This window comes from Maylandia zebra, linkage group LG20 (genome assembly GCF_041146795.1).
Source record: "Maylandia zebra isolate NMK-2024a linkage group LG20, Mzebra_GT3a, whole genome shotgun sequence".
NCBI lineage: Eukaryota > Metazoa > Chordata > Actinopteri > Cichliformes > Cichlidae > Maylandia > Maylandia zebra.
The window spans coordinates 26,683,680-26,706,698 of NC_135186.1; the positions used below are offsets into that span (position 1 = coordinate 26,683,680).

The following is a 23,019-nucleotide window of genomic DNA, read 5'->3' on the forward strand; positions in this document are numbered from 1 at the left end:
ACTGCTATTCAAGCCTGTGTGACTGAAGCCTGAGATGACCACAGAAGAGATCTTCTGTCAGTGACATCATTAAACTGGCTGGCAGCTACCAGTCCTGCCCATCGGCCTCCTAGCAAATGAGACTGTGGAATCAATTAGAAAATCTGAGGTGACATCTTTCTCGAACATCGCATTCACAGGATGTTTAGAAAACCTGAACTCGGACCTTGAAATTAAGGGCACAAAATTTTGAGGAGAGATTCATCTATGGTGTCAATTCAAAATCCTGAGTGACATTTTTCTCGAGTTATCATGTTGACAAGATCTAACCTTGACCATATGATTTATACTTGTCTGAGATCTTTAATACACACCTCTATAGCATCAATTTGAAGATCTTAGTTTGAAGTATTGTCTTCACAAAGTCATAGATCACATCATAGATCACCTTTAACCTCAGCTTTTAACAAATATTTGAGAAATAATGCAGCAAGCGTGTGTTTATTTAGCACTTTCAACATATTTATTAACAATCCACAACAAAACATGATGAGTGACCGTGTGATGGTGGGTGGAGGGCAGTCAGGAAATGAGCTCTGTAAAGAGAGACTGATTGGCAAAGTCGGCGGGCCTTTCCTGGACATGAGGCAGTGTCGGACTGCCGCTGGGGCCCAAACGCGGGATGCTGGCACTCAGGAAATAGAAAGGCACATGGGTAATTCTTCCACTGGACCAGCACTGAGAACAAAGAGAGAAAACATCAACAGTAACATCAAATACCTGGACTCAGATAACCAGCATCAATAAATTATATTTTAATGAACTTGATTGATTTTTTTTTGAGGAAATGGATTTTGATGCTTTGACTTTCAGGGACCTTAGGATTCCCTAAGGCTGACATGATTAAGGTGGAGATTAAAAAATAAAGGATGAAAACAGCATAAAGGAACTAAAACAGGAATTTAATATTTTAAGACTGACCACAGTGAGCAGAGCTCCGTGTCGGAAATTTGGGTGGAACTGCATCAGTCTCGGTTCGGCTCCTGGCTCCCCTTGAACAAAACCGCTGAACAAGAAAAACAAATCAAACACATGCAGACAGGAAGTACAGCAGTTTCACAGAGAAACACATTAGTGTGAGCTGTAATAAAGCTATGCAAGTACGACATGAATAAATATACAAACCACGGCAAAAGCTCAAAGATGGGGCTGACTCTTGTCTTGAACACAGCAATGATTGGAGACCGGTCGGCTGCCCGTGGATCACCTGAGAGGAAAAAATAAGGCTGAGATGAGTTACTTAAACGCTAACAAAGTCCATGAGGGTGAAGAGAAACGAGGTGATACCTTTAAGAAGCACTGCAAGCCTCTCTCCCCTCGGATCCCAGGCTAAGGACTGGATCTCTCCACCAACACTGGCAAACAAATTAGACATGAGGTGACCAACATTAAACTGCTTGGGTCACTTCCCAGTAGAAATATGTAGAGGCTGTATTTAAGTAAAAAGGGAATTACAGAGGGAACACAGTGTACTTGAACTATTAAAAAATATATATATTATGGAGAGTGCCGTTTGTCATTGCTGCACCAAATCATTTCTATGGATGCATATAACAAAGTACGTAGTGGATTTTTACTCCTTGGAATACTGCTGAGGAATGTAATCTGTAAAAAATGGATCATGTTTTATAAGCTGATCACTTGTTTTGCATGCAAAAGGTAATTAATAACTAAAACTATGAATTTAATATACTGCAGAATTGAACTATGGTAGCAGAAGAAGTACCAAAGATTGTACCTGACCACAGAGCTACATTTATGGTGAGAACTTAAGTAAAAAGGCAGTAAATGAGCATTATTTTTTACATTTAAAATACCAATAAAGTATAAAGCTACACTAAGGTTTTGAGCTCAGTCATTTTCCTGCTGGATTCTTCCTGCGTGCTAATTTTCACTGTTCTTTTTGGGTCTTTCAGGAAGATCAATGTACTCGTTTTCATGTAGTTAGACTGACAGATAGCCAATTAGCCACTTTTTTTCAGAGTTCTTACACGATGTCTCCATCTGGTGTGTTAAAAGTCGTCTCTGACAGGTCAGCCACCACAACTGCTGCATGCGGCCCTTTTGATGTGCCTGAAGGCACGGCTGCTGAATAATAAGAACAGATATTTTAAAAACTCCATAAAGTAAGCTGTCAAGTTTCAAAAGTTGTAAGAAGTATCTCATTAATGCCAACAGTTAAGGTAACCTGGTGTGTTAGTGAAGGTCAGAGCATAGATGACCGTCTCGCCCTGCACAGTGAAGAGAAGTCGACTCCCATCTGGACTCCAACAACCAGACTAACCAAAACAGACAATAATGCCTATAAAACATGTTGTATTAAAGAAATGCGTCACCTATTTAAACATCAAACATGATGACAATGTTTCACCTGGCAGCGCCCTTTTATACACGGCCAGCGCTCACAGGTCCACATTCTGGTCTCCCAAACCCTGGGAAGAGATTTTTTATTTTAAAGCTTTTGTCCTTTTATAATCTTGTATTAACACACGCTAAACTCCAACATATGTTGCTAATCCCCCACATGCTCATAAATATTCATTAGGATGAACAGGCCTCTATTATAACACAGCAGATGTACTACAGCAGCTCCGAATCAGCGAATGAGAGATGTGTAAAACTTCTGAGCTCTTAAGTTTTGTTTCGCACCTGAACAGGGCTGAAGGTGTAGAAGCTAGGACATGGCTACCGTCAGGAGACCAGGACAGGAAAGTAACCCCACCGCCGCCAACACGCTGAAGTGGTACGCAGCTTTCTGCAGCCACGTCCCACACCTGAAAGATGCATTTGAGGTGAATTTTAGTCATTTTGCGAATCACCGTCTGCAGTTCAGAGATGAAGTTGCAGCCTCGTTACCATCATTGCCGTGTCCATGGGCGAGGCAGAGAGAAGGAGAGATCCGCTGGGAGACCAAGCGATGGAAGTGACAGGAGCGTGACCGGGATGAGACAAAACATGAGCACACCCAGCTGAAGGCCTGAAACGAGATGACAGGAAGAGTAATGGGGTATATTAGAGAGCAAATACAGCTCCGATAAGGAAACAGTGAAGGTGCTTAATTCAAGGTAAAAATGAACACTATTAAAAAAAGGGCGACTTTAATATTACACAGGAAGGCAAATGTACAATGGACGGTCTTAAGTCCAAAACCGCAACACTGAAACTCTAATAGTCAAAAATGTAATTTAAGAGATTTAATTTAATGTACTAATATAGATTATAATGTACGGCTCCAAAACCACCATTTCATTCTTACTGAAATCCTTTTTTTTTTTTTTTGCCAGAACAAAGCACCTGAGTAATCTGTGATTTAAGTTTTTACTAAAACTCTTTTAACACTTAATGAGCCAGCCTCCTATTACAGGTAGCAGTATTGCTATGTCACAACATATCACAACAATACCACTTTTAATTTTATAAGTGCCTTCCAACAGCTGTAGGGAAAAAAACAAAACAAATGTTTTGCTAGCTAACTACCAAAAAATTCAGCACCGCATTAAATGTAAAACTTGCTTTTCTGGCATTTTTTAAGAGACCTGAATTCAATGTTTCGTACATGACCTGAATTTACATACCTGGTTGACAGTGAGCAAGGGTCCACATGCCAAACCAGTAAACAGTTCTGACACCCGACTGCGAGGGCAGACGCACACAGCGGCTTCCACTGCACTACTGCAACGTTCCTCTGTAGTCGGTGCTTCAGTGTGGGAGTTGTGGCACTGAGGGAGAACAAAAGGAGACAAAGCAATGAGAATAATCTCACAGAATGACTCAGAGAACAAACCGAACATGGCTCGATGAGGTTGACACAGTTTAAGATTTCATTTTTCCCTGTAGAGCTTTGATTGACAAATATTTTCATCTTTGTGTGTGTGTATAGAGAATATTAAAATCCAAGAAACAACTAAAAGCATTTAGACTTTCGTTTACCACCTGAGACCTTATCTATGAGCTGGCAGAAGACAAGTATGATCTAATGCTGTAAAAAGGTTTTAAAGCTGATAAACCTGACACGACGCATTTGAAGATTGTGTTACTCTTTGATCTCGAACAAAATAATGAAAGCAAGTTGCAAAGAAAGCAGGAACATTTTGGTACCAGCGTGCTTTCCTCAGATCTAGTTTCGGTACCTTTTGGGGTTGTAGATCTTGATAGAGTCATCTAACAGGGCCACAGCAAATTTATCTGTATGTGGATGCCAGGCAAAGGCTCGCACCACACAGTCCGACCTGGTAAAGAAGGTTGAATATCAGGATTTGAATTAACATTTTTAGAGAGAAAAAAAAAATTCTAAATATTTATTAAGATGACATCGGTTTTTTTTTTCAGAATGACACATTTACCATAAAAAGTGAATAAGTCAGCCAGGTCTTGTAGCTTTACATTTGTTTATTAAAACAAAAAATTATTAATAAACAATAAAAAAAACATAACTGAATGCTTTAACTATGAGAAAAATGAACAGTTCACCAAGTTGGTGCTTACCAGTTCAGCACTTGTGAAAATTCAGCAATCATGTCTTCACTGCTCAACTATTAAAATATAATTAAATAAAAACACTTAAATCTGAACCCAAAAGCGACTGATAATCAAGTGGAAGATAATTAACGAGCAGAGAGAACTTACTGTGAGATGAGGAAACAGGGAGCCGTGAAAAGAAGAGACCCATCGGAGCAATGCCAGGATACAACCAGAACTCATCGACAACCATTTGGGCACTGCAAAATCGCAGATAACAGGAGAGTCACCGTGTTTGCGCATTACTGTGTGTGCAGGTTTAGGGATGTATGTGCTAAAGCAAAACACGAGATTTTGGGGCATCACGTACCGTGTGGGTGGGAGTTGGTAATTTCATTCAGTAACCCTGTCAAACCGCCATCCCTCCTGGAACACACGGACAAGATCAACACATTTTCTTTGTCTGTCATACACTCAGTACAACGTGATAAAATCGTTCCTGAAACACTTTTATCAGCTGCTCTGTATCAAGTAAGAAATAAGGTGCGACTTTTCAGGCAGATTGAGATGCTTTGCATGACTATGAGGTGCAGCTGCTGCCTTCTGTTTAAGCTGTAGAGATGTCCTGTTTACTAATTCGTGGCTGTTTTATAACTGACTGACAGCACGTTCGCAGATTGCTGTTTGCTAAAGGTTAAACATAACTGATTACTCTGAAAAACACAGTGATTAAAAGCTACCGAATTAATTTGGTTGAGAATTTTGTCCAGAGCAATTTAATTGAACAGCTGCGAACAGAAATCCTTCCTGTGCCCTTGAAGCAGGAAGGTTTTAAAAACATCCTGAGGATGAGAGGCTGCGTTGATAAGGAGAGGTGAAGAATGAATTACAGTCTTTATTATTGCCCAATAAATGTATCTTTATTTAATGGGATGTCTGTTAAATAAATAAATAAATAAATATCAAGAAATATTTTACGGTGTCAATAAAGAAAGAATTAAACAATCTAATTTAAAAGGCTATAGTTTGTGGTAAATTTAAAAGAAAAAAAAAACATGGGTGATTATAAAGTTTTGCATACGAAAGACACACGGCACATATCCATATGATAATCAAACTCTTCCCATACTTCTGCATGTCTGGAGTCACTGCAGCCACCACTGCTGTTACGTTACCTATGGGCAACCACGTGAAATCCTCTCTTTCTAAGAATACATATTTTGATCATTACTGGTGAATGGCTGTGCATTTAAAGCACGCTGAAATCAGATGATTTTTGATACATCCTGTATATTGTGTAGTACATGTGTTGTTTTTAAGGAAGCCCCCTTTTGTTTCTAAAGCTTGGAGAAGACATCAGGTTAGACTATTTGTTTAGTTGCTCTGATTTCTTGCTGCTGCACTGACTGTTTCAGAGTTATTTGGGATTTTACTTATTGCTATCAAAACAACTGCATGTAACCAGAGGAGAAGAGCGAGCACACCACAAACCCTTTGGTTTAAAGTTGTGCCACAAAGATCAACTTAGACCTGAAATTTAGCTGCTGTGGCGATTCAACTACAACAGCGGTCCCCAACCTTTTTACACCACAGACCGGTTTAATGTCAGACAGTATTTTCACGGACCGGCCTTTGGTGTCGCGGATAAAAACAACAAAATAAAATGATACAACCAAGACAAAAACTGTGATATTTTGTAAATATAATAATAAACACGAACTCACTGTGTAATTGTGTAACTTTATTAGCAGCGTCCTCCTGAAATGCGCCGACAACATTGAGAGTAACATCCTCCTCTCTGCCATTTAATGCTCTCTGGTCGCTATGGTAACGTGTAAATATTTCTTTCAAAATAAGACACAAAACTACAACAAAAGACCCAGGGAAACTGAGTTAACGATAAAAATCCCCAAAACCATAAATTTCACACCCAAGCCTCAACTCTCGCGGCCCGGAACCAAACAACTCATGGACAGGTACCGGTCCGTGACCCAGGGGTTGGGGAACGCTGAACTACACGATATATTTGCACGCTAATGTTTTCATTTTAAATGAGCTGTACAGCAATACACTGATTGGTGATTTTTATTTTTATTTTGCCCAATCCATTGATATCAATGAGCGTACACTAAAAAAAAGAAACAGTATTGGCAGCAGTTTAGCAGGGCTACAAAGGCAACACACTTTCAACAGAACTTGAAAAGTACAACCTTCATGAAGGTGCAATTTATTGCAGGATTGTTAGGCTTTAAGTTTATATATAAGTTTACATTTAACACAGGTGTACTTAAACAGCTGGTAAATGATTGCACGGCTTTGTTATCAGGTGGTCTATATGTTGGCTACGTACCATGCTGCTGCACTCCTCATCCACAGGGTTTCCGAGTGGTCCAGGAAAGCTGCCTTGCTGCTGTTTTCTGTGCGGCTGTGAAGTTTCAGAGACTCTCGAGGGAAAGACAGACTAGGAGGACTAAAGTCCTGCAGAAAATACAACAACATAATGGACATTTAGGAATGAGCTGCCTCTCTACATCAGCCTGACCCCAACAAGTGAGGTTTTTAAATCACATTTAAAAACCTTTAATGTGAATGAGATATCCTGATGGCAGTAGCCTTTGTGTATCGGTTAATTCACATCACTTCTGCACATACATGTAACTTGTTGAGTGTTAGTTTTTTTTTCTCTCTCTCTTATTTTCTTTTCTAAATGTACCTGTCTATTGTTTACATGCTTGAAATAAATTACCAATCAATCAATCAATCAATCAGTGTAGCTTACTTTGGTTATACTACTAGATAAAGTCTGTCAGTAAGGCAGTCCATTGTACTGCACGCATTGAGTTGAAGATGAAAAAATAAATTAATAAATTAATAAATGTATTTGCAGGTTAGTTATAACTAAGAAACCTAAATCAGGAAAATTAATTTCATTTTGATCTGCCTAAAAGCGTAAGTGATTGATACATCTCCTTTAATAGACTATGGGACTGTGTCAGAGCTGAGCACACTGAAGGGATTATAATTTAATTAAAATACAATGAAGCTCTTTTGTGTGAACACAAAGAAGCTAAATTTATATATTAACTTATGAATTCATAAGATTAATGATTAGAGCCAGAGTTGCTCTTTTGCCTTATTTGCACCACCTGTGTTTGCTTTGTTGTTATATTGTTTTTATAGATTTCTATTTCTCTTTACATCTGGTGCCTCTGAAGTATGGGGCACTTAAATTGTATATTTTGATGAAGACTGAAGCAACCACTCCTTTTTTGTGAGTACACACAGAACAGAAACAGAAAGTCGGAATTAAGAGTAAGCTGATAACCATTGATTTTACACTGCTTAATAACACAAAGAAAATCTGTACACAGTACACTCCTGTGGTTCAAAATGAGGATGAATAACAACAAAAACGCAATTAACCCACACAAATGCCTACAAGCCTGAGCTAAAATGCTGTTAAACACTTTATTTTATGGGAAAGGAATTTTTCTTTATTCTTTTCCATCTCCAAACTATACATCACAACAGCTCTCAGATCTGGTATTTCTTCCCTTTCACTCTTGCTGCTATCCTTCAAAATCAGTAGTTGGGGCTGATTTAACTACTGATTTTGAAGGAGTTGAAGGAGCCTGCACGTCACCTCATTTGTGCACTTCCTATTGCTTTACCAGGTATTTAAACTTTCACTACCTCTACTTACTTGCAACTTCAGGGAGCACCAATACTAAGGTTTATTATAATGAAAATTAGAGTAAAATCTACTTGGGAAAAAGCAAACTATTTAAGACTGATATTAACTTACAAGACTTACAAGGAATCAGTCTGTCTTGAACGTCTTAAATCTTGAATGTCATAAGTTATATGGTAAAATTATATGGTAATGCTGAACCAAAAAAACCCAAAAAAAACAAACAAACCCTAACTCTTAAATGTTTACCATTAATTGAAAGGGGCAAATCCTGCCGTAAAACTAACAAACTAAACTGAATTGAAAAAGCAATTACAAAAAACAAATAATAATTAAGACTACAAAATGACGCTTAATAAGTTACCCCACTGGAAACATGACTGTCTGTCTTAGCTGAGACTGATAAGTCTGTAGGTTTGAGTCGGACCTGCTTCAGCTGGTCTTCAGTGCTGCTCCCCGACAGCAACTCGTTGTTGGACTCGCACACAGTGGTCTGTCCGTAGGGCAACGGAGGGGGGAAAAGAGCCAGAGAGCACATCTTCTACACGGAGAAATTATTCCACCGGACCCTGCAAAAACACAGTGGATTCGTCAGGTAAAGGCAGACACAGAAGTAGTGGACGCTGTAGCTTTTAGAGCGTGGGAAGCTAGCTAACATCACCAGCTGAAGAAAGTTAACTAGTTTGTAATCTTATAATGCTTTGGCAAGAGCCTCGTTTGTATTTAGTGGTCCTTACCTCGTAGTGTGTTTTGTATAGTGCTGTCAATTCTCATTCGTTGTTTCAAAAACAAAGTCAAAGTACATGCTAGTTTGTTGTGACGCTCCTTCAAGTCAATCCCGCCGCGTAAGCTACGGCAACACGGAGGGACAAACAGTACAATTTTTCCTGCAGTGCACAAACTGGGAAAAAATGTCGCACTGCCCTCTTCAGGACAGAAAGCGACACTGGAACCATACACAGGCAAACAAGTACAATTTATTTAGGTCGGGAGTGTCAAATTCACTACTTGATCTTAACAAAAATGGCGTATTTAAAGAAGTATCATTTCAAGGCGTTTACCTGAGCCATGGAGCCTATATAGAGATTACAAAACAAAAACAAACATCAAAATAAACAAGCATAAACTCAAGTGAAAGACACTCCTCAATCCAGTCATCATAAAAAATGCCAGAGAACAGAAGGTAGTACTTCTTGGTAAGGTACTTTTCTAATTTATTCAATAATTCACTTACAAAATATATAAAATGCCCAAAGTTCTTTAGGCAAAGTAAAATTCAACAGTATCTCTGTTCTTTTTTCCACATTTATTTAATCTACTGTAACTGCATGTGCATTGCAGTGTACTGATCACAAGGAAAAGGCACAAAGCATTCACACACAGTTTTTTCCAGACATTTTCACTCCTGTAATAATAATAATAATAATAATAATAATAATAATAATAATAATAATAATAATAATAATAGCGCATTTAATTAAAAACACTGGAGTAATTAATTAATGTTAACACTTTGCGCCATCCAGTGGGCCGAATTACGCCGTTTGGTGGGCCAGATGTGGCCCTCGGGCCGCGAGTTTGACAGCTCTGGAGATAGCTACAATACAGGACTCATATAGTTTGTCAGGAGAGGTTTTCACCAAACAGAGCACAGTTTATGAACAAAAACAAAACAATAAATGAATCAGGGCGTACGGTCTGGGGCAATCCAGAGTTCCTGGACTGGTCTTGCTCAAAGACACATCAGCAGCAGCAGCCTGGCTCGATGCTGCTCATACAGGACCTTCTTCCGGTTCAAACTCAAGCACAGAAATCAGTGAATGGCGTGCGTGCATAATTATATATTTTGGGAATGATAGATAAAAACTGCGCTTAGTTCCGTTGGTGTCTATGTGTTTGCAGAGGGAGGAGGTGGCAGCGCCCCCTTGCGGCGTAACACGCATTTCCGTGACGTCAATTCAGCACTGGGAAGGAGACAGCTCCCTCCCCCCCAAAAAACCCAGCGCGCCTCACGTTGCATGGGTCCCCGGTTATTGATAACACAATTTACCCGCTGGGATCTATCCCAGTAACGTGAAACTCGTGGATATCGGCGCTGGAAATACTAGAGACATCCCGGACCGAATAAAAAATAACGATCTGCTCATTATCGCCGGCAAATAGAAAGCCGAGCCCACCCCTTCACTTGACAACGCGACATCAACCAGGCAGAAAGGTATGGGAATGTCATACTACCCGGTTAAATGCTTAATAAATGTGATATCAGGTACGTTTAGGCAGGAATCCGTTGCTTGGTGGGGTAGCGTTCATGCCGCTCACACTGCACCACTGAAGTGATGCTGCCAAGAAGCGAATCATCGTCGATGAATGCTACAAAATCATATTTGTGCAAAGAGAAAGCTCACATTACGAAATACTCGCGTTGGTACCAGCGCAGAGTAAATGTACATGTACTGCGGCAGTTTGACTTGGCATGGAGCATAGTAGGCATCGGGCTTGCTATTCATGCACGTCGGCTATGATGCTGCTGAGTGTCATCATCACATCCTTGGTTATTTAAAGATTGATCTTCCTGCGTGTGTGTGTGCGTGCGTGCGTGTGTGTGTGTGTGCACTACTCCTTCGCACAGGCCTGGTGGTTGTTTATTGCCCGTCTTTTACGCTCTCATTTCGCCCAGCCGTTGTGGCTCTTCTTGTGCAGTGGTGCAGTACAAGACACGGAGCTGGTGTAGGATACATGAATTGGGTACATGTGGTTCCTCTCTCTGGCTCCCACTCTTTCCCCCTCTCTCCCTCTCTAACATACACATACATGCACGCACGTACGTACGTACACATGCACACGCGGAGGTGGTTATGCAATTCGTCATATTCTTCATCACACACAATGCTCTTCTTCACTCAGCAAATGATGGGCAGCATATACCAGCTGCTTCGCTTGCATCCTGTCAGACCCTGGTGCTGCTCAGAGGAACAATTAAAGCACAGGGGACAGTCATGGCTGTGGACTGTACAACAGCCTGTGGTCGATTCATTCATAAAGCCAGTTTCCACTCTGGGTGATGGCTCCACTGGGCCGGCTGGTTTTCCCATTCACAGACACAGAGATGAGGCTCTACTACATGATTCAGACAGAATTTAGTTGTGGGACTGGAGTGGCTGTGGATAGACTGGGAGACTGGCTCGCTGCCCAACTCACAACACGACTCTCTCTGTTTTGGTGTTTTGTATCGCTTGTAATGGAAGCCGGGTGCCAAGTTAGCCTTTAATTCAGCGCTGAACAGCTTCATAATGCCAGTGTATGGTTTAAGTCTGGAGCTGTCCAGTGCTGAAACGAACCTATACATCAACATTTGTTCTAATTCACTTCTTATCACAAATCTTCTCCTCCAGGCTTTCTTCTCATCTGTCCATCCTCCATCCACCCTGACCTGCTGTGTTGGGGAAACCCCTGATGAGTGGGACCTGTATCCATGAGCCCCGTGCCCCTTCCCCCTCCCTGTCAGGCTTCAGTACCCCCATCTCAGAACCTCCCTATCGAAGACTCGATGGAGACACCCCTGCCTGCACCCCTGAAACTGACCTGACCCCCACACAGTGTGTCCTTCGTAACGTATTGTCCATTGACACCGGCGGACAGGGAGTGCCCGGTGGAAGCAGCCCCACTCCCAGTGATGGACCCTCAGCCCACTTTGACAACAGCGTGCTAAAACTAAATGAACATGAGGCCTGCCAGTGTGGCGGCGGGGCCGAGGCGGGCCACAGTCCGGAGGCTGGTGCTGTTCGGAGCCAGTCGGAGAACATTCGCCTACAATCAGGAAGTGGAGGTTTTTTGGAGGGACTGTTTGGCTGCCTGAAACCAGTCTGGACCATGATTGGAAAGGCCTACTCCACTGAACACAAACATAATCATGAAGGTATGTGCAGATAAGGCGCCACTGTGTCTATGCTCTCTGTTCTTCCACTATGCATGTTAAACATGGCGATTCACCACAGAAAATGAATAGTTTAAGCCTCAACTTGACAGTGGTGGAGGAATGAACCACCAGAAGCAGAGCTGTTATTAGTATTAATTTTGCTTCTTACTTTTTGTTTTCTTGTAAAACATTGGATAATTTGTCCTGGGCCTCATCTGCTTTAATAAAACATGATGAGACAAACAGGTTGGTAGTTGCCGTGTTATCCTTAAACAGTGGATTACATAGCCTTTTCATAAGTTTCTGTGTCAGGTCCTTAACAGTAACTATGGCTGTTGTTAGTTAAATGTGGTGCAGGAAAAAAAAAAGATATATTTTAGCCCGGGAAATCTAGTGGAGCGAAAGGGTAAAGTGGCAGAAAATAGAAATACTCAAGCATGAGTACCTCAAACTGTACTTAAGAACAGCACTTATAAATGTACTTTTGTATTTTGCAAACCCAGAACTCCATTATTTCCTGCGCTCCCTGACTGCCACTTTGTCCTGCTGGCAGCACGACTGTGCTCGAGTCTGTCAGCCAGGCTCACCCACAGTCATCAGCTAAACTGAGATCTCACAGCTGGTCAGGTGGGAGCATCATGTGCATCTGGCTCCACTGCTGCTGCTGCAGCTCTCAAGAGATCTAAACACTTCAGTGGACCTCATGAAGAATTGATCCAGCTGTCTCTTTTATTCTGTCAAGCTCGTCCATCTTTAGTGACCGTGCTTTCACAGTCGTTTAAGTAAAGTCAGCGTGACGGATGACAGGCAGATTAGACTACAAGTGCTTTCCCCCTATTTTTCTCCTTATCTCTGGATACAAATGCAATGGCCTAGTGGATATGTTGTCAATATCCCACTTGTTTGACCATAGCAGGCACTTTGTATGATGTAACTGTGTCCTGCCAGTTTATTCTAATGTGTAGCATGGATGCACCACCCCCCCCCCCCCCCCCCCCACCCCCCAAAACAAAACAAAACAAAACAAAACAATCTCTCTGTCCAAGCTGAGAGTAGGTTGCTTTGCCATTATGATGGGTGGAAATCATCTGCTGCAGTGTCTTTGGTATTGTGAATAACTTTTCTGCAGTTGCATACTTGATGAGGTTCACATTGTTTACTTGTTGGTCTGAGTTTAGAGTCCTGGGAGGTTCCATTTGAGGAAATCTCTGACCTGCAGTGGGTGGGCAGCGGTGCACAGGGGGCCGTCTTCCTTGGCAAGTTCCACGGAGAAGAGGTGGCTGTGAAGAAAGTGCGGGACATCAAAGAGACTGAGATCAAACATCTCCGCAAACTCAAGCATCCCAACATTATTACTTTCAAGTGAGGAAGCTACATCCTTTTTTTTATTATATATATTAGGATATATATCTCCCAGTTATTTAACTCTGATTGCACTTCCCTTTCAGGGGTGTATGCACCCAGGCTCCCTGTTACTGTATCTTGATGGAATATTGTGCTCAAGGGCAGCTGTATGAGGTGCTGAGGGCGGGCCGTAAAATCACACCTTCCCTCCTGGTTGACTGGTCCATGGGCATTGCAGGTGGCATGAACTACCTACACCTCCACAAAATCATCCACAGAGACCTCAAGTCCCCCAAGTAAGACTCAGAAGCACAGCTGGTGTACTGACAGTTTCTTTGATACTAGAGCTTAAATTGTTTATTATGTAATCTCACCTTTCCAGCATGCTGATCACACATGATGACCTGGTGAAGATCTCTGACTTCGGGACTTCAAAGGAGCTCAGTGACAAGAGCACCAAGATGTCGTTTGCCGGCACTGTAGCCTGGATGGCTCCTGAAGTTATTCGGAATGAGCCGGTTTCAGAAAAGGTGGACATCTGGTAAGTCTGGTTAACATTCACACTTTTTTTCCTATAGGCTAGAAAAAGTTGTGCTTCTTCATCGATTACATCGATTTAACAATTATCTTTAAAATACTACACTAAAGAAAATATGCAGATAGCTTGTTGGTATTGTGAATTAATAGTTGAGATATGTTTGAAGCTTGTTTAAAATGCCTTGTTGTGATTCGTATGCATGCATTTTATCTTTTCGTTAAGATATTTTGACCTCAGTGAGATTTCTTGAATAAATAAAGCTTAACTCCTCTTAAAGGTCCTTTGGAGTGGTGCTCTGGGAAATGCTTACAGGAGAGATTCCTTATAAAGACGTCGACTCATCTGCAATCATCTGGGGTGTGGGAAACAACAGCCTTCAGCTCCCCATACCGGAGAGCTGTCCAGATGGCTTCAAGATCCTCCTCAGACAGTGCTGGTGAGCAGCGTCTGGAAATGGGCAGTTGGAATGAAAAAAAAAAATGAGCACAGCAGGGAGGAGAGGACAGATGAGAATAGTAGAGGCGAGGGTTGAAAGTAGTTGTACAGGGAGCTGTAAGTCTGTGGTTTAAGGATTTTATTGATTTTACAGTGCATTGTAAATGTGCACAGCTGTGTTTTCCCATCTTGGATTTGCAGGAACTGTAAGCCCAGAAATAGACCTTCTTTCCGCCAGATCCTTCTTCATCTGGATATAGCGTCAGCCGATGTACTGTCGACTCCTCAAGAAACATACTTCAAGTCTCAGGTAATTTTCAGCTGAATGGAAGGACTTTAAAAAATTAATTACATTTTAAGATACACATATATATACAGAGGTGTGAGCAGTTAAATGAAAAACCAATATAAAGTGCCTTAGTAAGGTGGTGAGCCATTATAATCCACCAGAACTGCTTTAATGCATCTTAACATTGATTCTCAGTTAAATAAAATTCAGTTGTATTTATATAGTGCCACTGTACAAAAGCAGTCTCATCAAAGTGCTTGATGTTGTAAGTTAAAGATGCTGCAATATTAGAGAGAAAATCTCAACAACCCTATGACCAAGCACTTGTGACGGTGGGAGGGAAGAACTCCCTTTTGACAGGAAGAGACCTTAGACAGAACCAGGCACAGTGAGGGGCAATCATCTACCTTGGCCAGTTTGTTGGGTGAAGGTAAAGAGAATAGGAAAAAAAAAAAGGAGAGGGTAGAAAGAGACCAAAGATTAAACACAAACTGTGGGAGAAATAATTGAGGTTGGTGAGATGCAGTAGCAGATTATAAACACATCATGAGTGCAAAGAGGAGAGTGAAATGAAAAGAAATGGATCATGGGACGTCCCCCAGCAGCTTAAGCCTATAGAGGTGTTAACTAAGAAACTGTTCAGGGTCACATAATCAAGTCTTAACTATAAGCTTTTTCAAAAAAGAAAGTTTTAATCCCTTTAAAAGCTGAGTGTCTGTCTCCAAGTCTCTTGAACTGTTTTAGACTGATAGAGCACTATTCTGCCAAAGATATTCTCTCATTCGGTGTTTTGATGATGGTGGTTGGAGAGGCTTGTCTACCACACTGGTAGCCCCTCATTGTGATGCTGTAAGAGACCACGTCTGTCACGATATAAATGTTTCACCATGCCACCAAAATGCCCATGCATAGCATAGCAGAACCATCAAATCCCTGCTGTAGGCATCAAGGGTTTGGATTTTTCTTTTAATTTGTAGCCCATCTGCATAGACGTAGACAAAGGGACACAACTACATGTGCTTGCAAAGCAATCAGACATTAAATGTACAAAAGAGACCTGATTTTTGAAGTCACCTCTGAGGAGACAGAGCTGGTTAACAGAAATGTACTCTCATCAGGCTGAATGGAGGGAAGAGGTGAAGCAGCACTTTGAGAAGATTAAATCTGATGGCACTTGTCTCCACCGACTCGATGAGGAGCTGATCAACCGACGCCGAGAGGAGCTCAGGTTTGCTTTTTACTGTTAAAATAGTTTCATGCAAAATCAAGGCTTTACAATTAGCAGGCTAAAGATACTGATATTTTACTATGTTAGCTGACATGCAAGAGGCCGCTTCCCCTCTGTCCTATTTCTCGCTGTCAGTCCTTAGTCTGCCCCTGTGAATGAAATAAGTGTCTTGCGTTCACATCTATTGTAGAGCTTTTAGATTCTCTCATGCGGATGCACAGTGACATCAGCAGCTTCTTTTCTTCTCAGGCATGCTCTGGATATTCGTGAGCATTATGAGAGAAAACTGGAGAGGGCTAACAACCTTTACATGGAGCTCAGTGCTGTCATGCTGCAGCTGGAGCTGAAAGAGAAAGAGTTGCAGAGGTGCAAATAAATTCATGAAACCACAGTATATGTTTTTGAAATGCGAGCACCATTTGCAAATAAGCCTTAGTGCATTTACACTTTGGTGGCATTTTCTTTCTAGGAGAGAACAGTCTTTGGATAAGAAGTATCCGGGATTGTTCAAGCACCATAGTTCCAGACAGAGCAGCTCGTCAAATTCCATGGACAAACTCATCAAGAAGAGAAACGTCCCACAAAAACTTCCCTCGGGAAAGAGGTGTGAGATTTCATTTTATTGGGTGAAACTGGAATAAATCAGTGAATATTCATCAGCCTTGTGGATTGTAGTTTTTGACTAATCCTTCCCACTCTTTCAGGCCAGACATTCTTAAGTCTGAGGTAATCATTCCCAAAATGGACTCCTCCGTAATGCAAGTCACTATTCCAGCCTGCCCTAACAGGAGCTCCACTTCTCCCAGCCGGTCTCGGAGGGTAAAGACCCGCCATCGTAAGCCCGGTAAGGGCAGCAGTGGGGACCTGGCTGGACTTAAAGCCAATCAATCCTCCCCTAACCGGGACACAACTGCCCAAGTTAACAGTTCTACCACTAACACCTCGAAGCAGCTCCTGGAGCCTTCCGCAGCCCTGCGGGGCCTCAGTCACGAGCAGCAACAGAGGCAGCTATCCTCCTCCAGCCCTGACCTCATCTGCACCACGCTAGAGGCAGACAGCCAAGGAAAAGGGGAGCCCTCTGTGGGTGGGCTGGAGAGAGGAGGGAGCCTTAGTGCCTCTGCAGGTTTAGGGGGGTCAGAGGGAGGGGCGGCCGGTCTGGATGATCTCACAGAAACCCCCCCACGCAGTGACACTCCCAGCGAGGATGCCGCATCATTCCCGTTCTCCAGCAGCCCGGACTCACCGTGTGGGAGGGGGGCAGCAGCAGGACGGGGCTCTCTGGGATCTCCACGCCTTCCTCACGATGGGGAAGATAAAGAGGAGGGAGCAGGTGTTGTGAGGCTGCCCCGGGGAGCATCAGGTGGAATCGGGAGTCAGCACCTCACACCTTCAGCCATTCTGTACAGGGCAGCTATCACACGCAAACAGGTACGGTGCAGGATACCGCTCCTTACTCCTCACTGTCCCCTTGGTGATCGTTTTCACTTGTGCATTTTTCATGTTTCTGACTACAGAGGCGTGGAGTGTCATCAGAAGAGGAGGAGGGTGAAGTTGACAGTGAGGTTGAGTTACCACGGAGACGGTGAGTAACTGTCCTTCATTACTTGAAAATTCCCTCCAGCCATCTTCCCTCTTTAACAAGTTGCTGTTTTATTCAGAGAGCAAATTTATGTCAATCTTTACCAGAATCAGAGATTCTTTTTTTGTTTGTTTGTTTTGTTCCTTCTTAATCGCTCCAGACGCCCGACCAGCATTACCAAGTGCCAGTCGGTGTCTACATTCAGTTCAGAAAATCTGTCTGTATCGGACGGTGAAGAGGGCCACACAACTGACCACTCTCACAGCGGTACTCCCGATGTTGTCAGCACTAACACCGACGACAGGTTGGATGACCGCAGCGACGACCTCCTCTCTCAGGGGTCGGAAATCCCTGTGGACAACACCGACCCTGCCCAGGCTTCTGATGGCCTGTCAGAGAGAGACGGAGCTCTGGGCCAGTCCAAGGCTCAGCTGGATGCCGGGCAGAATCCTAATGAGGTAAAGAAGCTGCACAGAGGACCGCATGTGTCAGCTTTGGTCTTCTCCTTAGACGAGTGTAGCCACTGGTGAAAAGTACGACTCAAAACCTGTACTTGACTATATGCATTTTATCTTATTTCATGTTAGACTACCCTGATACAGTTCAGGGTTATATTTTACTTTTTGCGCAATACAGACTGCCAAAAAAAAAGTTAGAAGGTGAGGGGAACTGGAGTTAATTCAAAGCCACTCTAATAGAGACAAGAGCCAGAAATGAGCATTATAGATTCTCTTTAATTATGTTATGAACCTTCAGTTTAATGTGGTGACCCTGAGGATAGACCTGTTGAACACAATGAACACAACTGTCAGATTGTATCAGACGAAGAGAAACTCTCTCACTTTACCCAACTACACCAATGATATCTTACCATGTAATACAGTTATTTTTTACTTTTCACCATTGATCATTTTATTTAAAGTTGCAGTTGAATACCTTGATGGATGAATGGATGCATTTTAAAACACCTGCTTGTGTTAGTGGCAACAACTAAATCTCATCCCTGGAAGGCTCTAATTGTTTTACTTTCACTTCATTCTTCTTGGCCTTGTTTGCCTCTTTTCAATTGTGTGGTTGATATTTTATGCCTGTTCAGGTTATTTAAGTGTCAACCATTTCACATACAAACAAAGTGCCATCCTCTTTCTCCTTTAGTTCTTCAATCAAGCTTTGATTTTGCAGGAAAATGTCACACCCAGTGGCAGTGAAAGCAAGGCAACCAGTCTCATCACTTAGCACTAAATGTGCGATCAACTTTTTCATCATAATGATCTAGTTAAATAAAACAAACACACAAAATGAAACTGTCTAAATACAGGGTCTCCCACCACTGCTAAAATTACACTCCAAATTCCGGGTTCCCATCTTTTATTTCACGCTTCCATTTTTGGATCATTGACACTGAAATTAGGTTTATGCTCATGTCTGCTGCTGGTCATGTATCGCACACTTTTTTCCTCTTCCTGCTCTTTTTTTAGAGTCGAGCCTTGTGCGATGATTCTGACTGCGATAGTGCTGAGCTGGATCAGTCAGGTAGTGGTGAGCTCAGCCGTCCTCCCAGTGCCGGAGCGTGGGCGCCGCCTTCTCAACCTTATCAGGGGTCTCCACAGGCTCCCCATACAGGACCTCCATAGATCACTGGACACTAGGAAAGATCCAGCTACTCTACAGTGAGCAACCATCACAGGCGTACACCGGTCTGTCAGTGCAGTACATTACTGTTGTCATGAGGGATCACACCTACTACACCACTCAGACTATGACAAGTTGACTTATGGTGTCTCATAAGTTTGTTGGCTGGCAAACCTGCACCAGATGACATAGGACATTTGTCATATCCTGACTTCAGATATTTTGGCAGCTTGTGACATCAGATAAATATCATTTAGGTTCAGTAGGGTTTGATATTTTTTTTCTTTCAGGCAGGATAGTTCCAGTTTGCAAAAACCCTTCCACAGATGCACACGCACGCACAAGAAGATACCACACTCTTAGTCCTTTAAACACTCTAACCTTCACTCTGGGAGCATCCTCCATGGTACTCCACACACTAATGCATTAAATACTAATGAATAATAAATGTAAATATCCATGACATACCACATGAGAAATATCTAACTTTATTTTATTTGTAAGATAAAAATGTAAGACTTAACAGTATGCAGCCCTGTGAACAAAATGCATGACTACATGTTTATAATTTATGGTTCGAATGTGTCCGTTTTATATTTTGTGAAAGTTTACACTTTTTTAATCCTGAAAGTATTAATTGAGTTTTTTTCTCTTTTGTTAATAAATGTTATCACTAAAAAAAAAAAAAAAAAAAAAAAGAGTCAAAAATGGAATGAAAATACTCATATTGATCGATCATGATGCATAATTTGGGTTCTCAGTAGCTAAAATTTTATTTATTTTTTAAACCCTCCTACTACTGAGTTTCAAATACACATATGACACACTCGAGGTTTTTATAGAGTTTCTAAAAATTTTTGATGGGGTGGGAGGTCTTTTGGTTCACTCGAAATGCACCTCTGCTATTGTATATACTCAGTTAACCAGCTTATTTAGTACATCGAGCTAAAATTCTTGCAAAGACTTCCTTGCAGCACTTTATGGGGTTTTTGTTGAAACTGTTTTCAAAGGCTGTGGATTCAAGTGGAATATCATTGTGGAGAATGTAATTTGTTTGTGGTGTGGGTAAACTATATTTCACTAAAGTTGTGCTTGTCATTTAGCCGGGGTGTATAAAATTATGTAGAAGCGTTTTGGAGGTACCGTCGCCACAAACTGACACAACCAGTTGAATCAGACCCTCCCTAAAACAGTTTTAATATAAACTCAACATTCTAACCTCCAGTAAGGTAGCATTTATTGCAGGACTGTTGCATAAGACTGCATTTGTTTTAGCTATTTGTTCTTAATAAACTGGCAACATATTACTGCTATACCATTTTATGACATTAGTGGTGCTAGCAATGTCTGCTTTTAACCATTTCAGCAGTTAAGTGCAGAAGAAATCCACTGTTTTAACACCAAACTGTAGCGCAATGAATGGAGTCGGACTAGTTTTAAAATGTAATTAGTTCAGACGAATCATTTTCTATTTCTACTTCTCAGTTGTTAAAGGCTTATATTCCACCTTTGGCAACATAACAGTTGGCCAGAGAGCTAGGTGTTCTTGTTAGCAGCTGATACCTTTGAAATGAGTTTTCTGGCCTTCTGCAGGTATTTCTTCTTCTGTGTTCACATGACTTGCTGAACCAGAATTAGAATGACTACGTGTGATAGTTTTCTTTGATTCTAACTAAAAGCGCGCCCTTGAGGTAGTGTCTTGTTTAAGTATAGGATTCTGCATTCAGGTCATACTGAATAAATCTTATATGTGCAGACATGCATGGAAAACTCCTGACGGTTGACCTAATGTGGAGTCATAAAGAGTTTGATTTAAGCCTGTTGGTGTGACTGCATGGTTTAGCACCAGAGGTGGGGATCGCACAGTATATTACCGTAAGATACAATCATGATACCAGTTGTATCGTGAAACATTCTGCAATACTTAATATGTTGCAAGACAATCATCTATGATACAGGATCATATCTGTGTAAATCAGAAAGAACTAAAGAAAAAAAATACCCCCTAAAAATATCAATCATTCACTTGTTTTTAGTTTCTAATAATTAGCTTTATTACTTTAATAAAGTGTCCGTTTATTTGAGTAGCTATATGATTTGCTTTCCTCTTCTGTTATTTCTCCTAAGTTTCTTTTCATTCGATAAGCGGCATCATGAAGAGTCACGAAGGACTCCAGTGTGTCAAACGACTGAGCAAAATCCAGTTACAGCGCCTGCATATGTAATTAAAAAAAAATGCTGATATTTGTGGCGTTCAAAACGGGCAAAAATCTCAGCTTTGTAGTGCTTCTAAAGTAGCTAATGTTGGATCACTAAATAAACTACAAATAGTAGCCCGATGTGTGCATGTTCTGTGTGACAGATCTCACTATTCATTAGGCGGTCCAACATGCTGGCTCACAAAGCAGCGCACTTAAAAATAAATAAATCATCCATTACACACGGTAGCTTCTTTCAAACTAGTTCATCTTTGTTTAGCGTTGTTTCATCAGGCATAGTTTGCACAATACTGTACTATACCCCATGGAGGTTTGGTGGCAAAGTGCACAAGAGATTATATTATGCATAGATATAAAGGAAAATAAATAGGACTTATCACATCAAAAATTTAATATTATTGTTTCAAATACTGGTAAATATATTTGTGACCCTTACAGATGTGACTTTTTTTTTTTGCCTCTTTAAAGAGAGCCCCCACCTAACTCGAACCCAGGACATTTGGTTCCAGTGAATCTTTGACTTGTAAGAGAAAGCAATTTGATTTGTTGCTTGATGTGTAAATGCAGCAGAAAACCGAAAAGCAGCAGCTCTCATCCACGAAACCTAAATAGACTGATTTGTGAAATCGGTGGAGTACCATGCAGTAATGAACCAAAAGGCCTCCGGTTGTTCAGGATGTTGGCAGGCTTCATAAAAACCTCATCTGTTCCTTTTACCCTTTAAGATTACTGCAGAAGTACCCAGATAAAGAATAGAGCACTTCTCTGTGATGGTTACTAGTAGAACAGTAAGTATCCTTTGGAGTTTGAATAGAAATGTTTTGTTTTTATACAGCATTGCACATTGTACTTGTAACATAGGAATTATATCAAAAGCAAAATATTATGAGCAACAATAAATAATGTATTGGTTACAAAAAACAAAGCTGGGTGTGATGTTTGTTTTAAAAGACAGGTCATGCTATAGCTACAGTTTGTGCTGTCGTTGCATCAAAGACTGCTCAACAAGAAATAAATGACTTTTCAATCTCTTTGAGCATGTCCAAAGTGTGCCCGTGTTAATTTATGACAAATTCGCTTGCTCGCCTCTGTACACCACAGTGCATTTTATATCATAATGTAGTATAGACTCGAGGGGTTTAACAAAAGTATTGACCTCAACATCAAGGTGAAGAAATTTTGCAAATGTGATAACTCAAGAAGGATGTCACCTAGCATTTTGAAACAGATACCATAGGTGCTTCTACTTGGGAGGCTGAGGGGAAGCACTGACCAGTATTTTCATGCAGTCTTTTATTTCAGTGCATGGGAAGAAGACCATCAACGGGCTGAAAGAAAACAAAACTAAAAAAAGAAGAATGGGCACAAACTTTAGCAGTCGTCAAATCAAATCAAATATTTGGTCAAGAAAAAAAAAAAAAAAAAAAATTGTCTTGAAAGAAAGAAAATTGGGCATTTATTAAGGCCTAAAATCAAGAGATCGCATTAAGGTGCAAAGCATTTGTTATACTCAAAAACAGCAAGGCCAGATTAGATTTAGCCAGAAAACTTCTAAAAGAGCAAACACTTTTGGATGGGAAAAAAAAAACAAAAAAAACAAAAAACCCAAAACAAAAAAGTCTGAAATGAAACCAACTTGCACCAGAATGAT

At 41.2% G+C, this 23,019-nt stretch overlaps 2 protein-coding genes across 4 annotated transcripts; one reads left to right on the forward strand and one right to left on the reverse strand.

Annotated features, from left to right (window-relative positions):
* Positions 1–479: 479 nt before the first annotated feature.
* aaas (achalasia, adrenocortical insufficiency, alacrimia) lies at positions 480–8,756 on the reverse strand. 2 transcript variants are annotated; one of them, XM_004546234.3, is made up of 16 exons: positions 8,616–8,756; positions 6,848–6,975; positions 4,868–4,923; positions 4,666–4,757; positions 4,525–4,571; positions 4,170–4,268; positions 3,615–3,758; positions 2,896–3,016; positions 2,689–2,813; positions 2,411–2,471; positions 2,228–2,318; positions 2,031–2,124; positions 1,327–1,394; positions 1,165–1,246; positions 961–1,045; positions 480–717 (listed from the first exon to the last, which is right to left on the reverse strand). In XM_004546234.3, the coding sequence occupies exons 1-16, from the start codon at positions 8,724–8,726 to the stop codon at positions 562–564; spliced, it is 1,560 nt and encodes a 519-aa protein (XP_004546291.1). In that variant the 5' UTR covers positions 8,727–8,756; the 3' UTR covers positions 480–561. The 2 variants fall into 2 exon arrangements, with proteins under 2 accessions (XP_004546291.1, XP_004546290.1); XM_004546233.3 differs by having other exon boundaries at positions 2,031–2,127.
* On the forward strand, positions 8,646–22,386 carry map3k12 (mitogen-activated protein kinase kinase kinase 12). Of its 2 annotated transcripts, none has more exons than XM_004546231.5 (14): positions 8,646–8,783; positions 11,581–12,104; positions 13,283–13,466; positions 13,553–13,744; positions 13,831–13,989; positions 14,264–14,422; positions 14,623–14,731; positions 15,829–15,938; positions 16,188–16,304; positions 16,408–16,542; positions 16,643–17,366; positions 17,453–17,520; positions 17,678–17,975; positions 18,996–22,386. In XM_004546231.5, exons 2-14 carry the CDS (start codon positions 11,642–11,644, stop codon positions 19,149–19,151), a joined length of 2,874 nt encoding a protein of 957 aa, XP_004546288.1. In that variant the 5' UTR covers positions 8,646–8,783; positions 11,581–11,641; the 3' UTR covers positions 19,152–22,386. The 2 variants fall into 2 exon arrangements, with proteins under 2 accessions (XP_004546288.1, XP_004546287.1); XM_004546230.3 differs by lacking the exon at positions 8,646–8,783 and adding an exon at positions 10,167–10,403.
* Positions 22,387–23,019: the final 633 nt, after the last annotated feature.

Excerpts from the sequence above, each read along its gene's own strand:
- aaas (XM_004546233.3), bottom strand. The coding sequence starts at position 8,726 with ATGTGCTCTCTGGCTCTTTTCCCCCCTCCGTTGCCCTACGGACAGACC. Across the intron at positions 4,758-4,867 it reads TACCAACTCCCACCCACACG|TGCCCAAATGGTTGTCGATG; the intron begins GTACGTGATGCC and ends GCGATTTTGCAG. Across the intron at positions 1,247-1,326 it reads GCTTGCAGTGCTTCTTAAAG|GTGATCCACGGGCAGCCGAC; the intron begins GTATCACCTCGT and ends TTTTCCTCTCAG.
- map3k12 (XM_004546231.5), top strand. The coding sequence starts at position 11,642 with ATGAGTGGGACCTGTATCCATGAGCCCCGTGCCCCTTCCCCCTCCCTG. Across the intron at positions 17,521-17,677 it reads GTTGAGTTACCACGGAGACG|ACGCCCGACCAGCATTACCA; the intron begins GTGAGTAACTGT and ends TAATCGCTCCAG. Across the intron at positions 17,976-18,995 it reads CCGGGCAGAATCCTAATGAG|AGTCGAGCCTTGTGCGATGA; the intron begins GTAAAGAAGCTG and ends CTCTTTTTTTAG.